The sequence below is a fragment of the Cucurbita moschata genome, unplaced genomic scaffold (assembly GCF_002738365.1).
Source record: "Cucurbita moschata cultivar Rifu unplaced genomic scaffold, Cmos_1.0 Cmo_Scf00024, whole genome shotgun sequence".
Taxonomy (NCBI): Eukaryota; Viridiplantae; Streptophyta; class Magnoliopsida; order Cucurbitales; family Cucurbitaceae; genus Cucurbita; species Cucurbita moschata.
Window position 1 is genome coordinate 1,562,313 of NW_019268540.1, and position 3,193 is coordinate 1,565,505.

Consider the following 3,193-nt stretch of genomic DNA (forward strand, 5'->3'; position numbering starts at 1 on the left):
TTGTCCATTGGAAAATTTTTTTTTTTTTTTTTTTTTTGTAATTTTCCTTGGGCATATGGTTTTCTTACCCTTTTATGATTTCACCTCGTGATTAAATGTTCCTTAGCCAAAAAATGTTAGAAGTAATCATTTTGAATCCTCCGTTTTTGGGTAGAGGATGTGTGTTGGGGCAAGCTGATTTTTTTTCTCTATTCCATGGTTAGTTTGGTTGGAAAGGAAGAAGAGAATTTGTGGGTTTGGAATAGTTGTTGACAAGAGATGTAAGACTCAGTGCATTTTAAAGCTTTTGATTCATCAACAGCTAAGCACACCCATGGAGGGTTGACATACGATTAGTGGTTACAGCCTTTGTTGAGGAGTTCTAAGGTAATTGGTGTGCCGAAGGGCTCCCTCAAAATGCTTCCATTTCTCTCTACGAAAGCGGAGTTCCTAGCATTATTTATTTAGTGCTTAGAAAACCAAACTCTAAGCTTCAGTTTGTTTCTCTTCTTGAATCTAACATCTTTCTCTTCTTGGATGGACTTAAAGCAGCGTAAAGCTTTAAAGTTTGTCGACCTACGCATTTGTGCCTTTTGTTTTCCTTGCGTAGTTATATGGTACTTTTCTATGAGGATTTAGTGGTTTAAACTGATGATCTCAATGGATTTTTTAATTGGCTGCCTTAAAGTTGTCTTGGTCATGTGCGCTTCATTGTTGATGTATGAAGTGTGAGCTTTCTCTCTCTCTCTCTCTCAATCTATATATATATATTTATGTATGTACGTATTGTTTCATAGTATATCTTTTTTTTTAGTAATAGATGCCTAATTGGATTAATAAATCCAATTCGACAGTTAATGACATCTTCTCTCTCTTCGTATCATCTTCAGCTCCTTTGCCATGGATGTCACACATTCAGTTGAAACGCTAATTGACTCTACAACCTCTAAGATACAACAGCTTCAGAAAGCATTTGCTGAGCTTGAAAGTCACAGAGCATTAACACTTAACTTGAAATGGAAAGAACTTGAAGAACATTTCCATGGGCTAGAGAAATCCTTGAAGAGGCGTTTTGATGAGTTAGAAGACCAAGAAAAGGAATATGCAACCAAAACAACAGAGGCCCGTCAAATGTTAGAGAAGCGTGAAGCTTCTATATTTGCTAAAGAACAAGTCTCGCTGGAGAGTCTTCAAAATAAAAGAGATGCTGCAGCATTTGCTGTTGCTATTGCACGAGATAAGCATAGGAAGGTGGCATCAGAAACGCCTTCTTGCCCTGATGACTATCAAAGTGGGGAACCAAAAGCGTTAGATAAACCACCTGATTCTTTGACTAGTGAAAATACCTCAGAAGTTGTGAAAGATACTCATGATGATGGACACTTCGGGGTCAAGTCTTATCCTCAATTAGTACAATTATGTGAAGAGATGGACTCAGCAGGGCTGCACAAATTTATATCAGACAACCGAAAGAACCTTGCTGCAATAAGGGATGAGATTCCATTTGCACTAAAAGCAGCAGCAAACCCAGCCTATATGGTCTTGAACTCCCTGGAAAACTTCTACAGTGGAGAAATTGCAAACTTGGATGGAAAGAAAAACTCAGATCTACTGGGTTCACGTCGAACCTGCATCATGTTGATGGAATGTTTAAGCATTTTGCTGAAAACTATGGATGTTGAATCTGTTTCTAAAGTGATGTCAGCTGAAGTCAAGTTACAAGCAAAGAAAATCGCTGGAGAATGGAAACCAAAGCTGGATGCTCTTGATGTGGACGCGAGTAATGGCAACTCATTGGAGGCTCATGCCTTTTTGCAGCTTCTGGATACTTTTGACATTGCATCTGATTTTAATGATGTAGAGTTATCCAGGCTCGTGCCAATGGTCTCCCGTCGCCGCCAAGCTGCTGATTTATGTCGATCTTTAGGGTTATCAGACAAGATGCCAGGTCAGTCTTTTATTCTTAATGTACCATGTCCTGACTTAATAATTGTCTAGCCTCTCCTTTAAATACCCTTCCACACCAGTCATATTATGTGAGATTCCACATCGGTTGGAGAGGGAACGAAGCATTCTTTATAAGAATGTGAAAACCTCTCCCTAGCAGACACCTTTTCCCTAAAAGGGAAAGCCCAAGGAGGACATACCTGCTAGTAGTGGGCTTGGGCCGTTACATATTAGGTGCTAGAGATTTTGAAAAATATGTGCCAAAACGTCGAAAAAGTTACTATGCTTGCATTACTATTTTAGTTATTCTTGTCTGGATGCGATTCGCCTCACCTTTGTCCTTTTCGTTCTCTTGTTAATGGTTTCTTTGCTTGTCTTTCTGCAGGTGTCATTGAAGTATTGGTTAACAGTGGAAGGCAAATTGATGCTGTGAATTTGGCTTTTGCATTTGAACTGACAGTGCAGTTCCCTCCAGTGCCATTGCTGAAGTCCTATCTAAAGGAGGCAAAGAAATCGTCTTCTCCAGTCAAATCTGGAAATGCATCCCCCACTGCACAGGTTTTTCCTTCTTAACCAAGCTTTGTTTAGTTACTTAATCTGAATCAAAGAATAAGGTTAGAATCTCATATTGGTTACTGGAGGTGGAGCTGGAGCATGATCAAATCAAAATCTTTATTGGGATTAATACCCCTATACCAGTGGCTTCAGAATCTCATATTGGTTACTTAAGCTGGAGCTGGAACATGATATAATGATTGTAATTATAAAAGTCCACCCCTAGCAGATTTTGTCGGGCTTTCCCTTTCGGGCTTCCCCTCAAGGTTTTTAAGATGCATCTGCTGGGGAGAGAATTCTACACTTTTATAAAGAATGTTCGTTCTCCTCCCCATCGATGTAGGATCTCACAATCCACTCCCCTTCGGGGTCCAGTGTCCTCGCTGGCACTCGTTTCCTTCTCCAATCGATGTAGGACCCCTCAATCCACCCCCTTCAGGGCCCAGCATCCTTGTTGGCACACTGCCTCGTGTCCACCCCCTTCGGGGCTCAGCCTCCTCTCTGGCACATGGTCCAATGTCTGACTCTGATACCATTTGTAATGGTCCAAGCTCATCACTAGCAGATATTGTCCTCTTTGGACTTTCCCTTTCGGACTTCCTCTCAAAGTTTTTAAAATGCATCTGTTAGGGATCAATGTGGGATCTCGTGGCTTCAGACCGTGGAGTTGGTAGGAGTAACCTCAACACAGACAAAAAAAAAAAAAAAAAGA

The 3,193-nt window shown here is 40.7% G+C and overlaps 1 protein-coding gene across 2 annotated transcripts in view; it reads left to right on the forward strand.

The window, feature by feature from the left end:
- The window catches only part of LOC111461257 (FRIGIDA-like protein 3), a 7,686-nt gene that overhangs the window by 3,591 nt on the left and 902 nt on the right, over positions 1 to 3,193 (forward strand). Inside the window, exons 1-3 of one of the 2 annotated variants that reach the window (XM_023104788.1) lie at positions 87 to 707; positions 870 to 1,927; positions 2,312 to 2,484. In XM_023104788.1, coding sequence (XP_022960556.1) covers positions 631 to 707; positions 870 to 1,927; positions 2,312 to 2,484 — 1,308 coding nt within the window. In that variant the 5' untranslated portion in view covers positions 87 to 630. Of the gene's footprint in view, positions 1 to 86; positions 708 to 869; positions 1,928 to 2,311; positions 2,485 to 3,193 lie in introns of those variants that run through there. The other variant, XM_023104789.1, reaches the window with a different exon arrangement.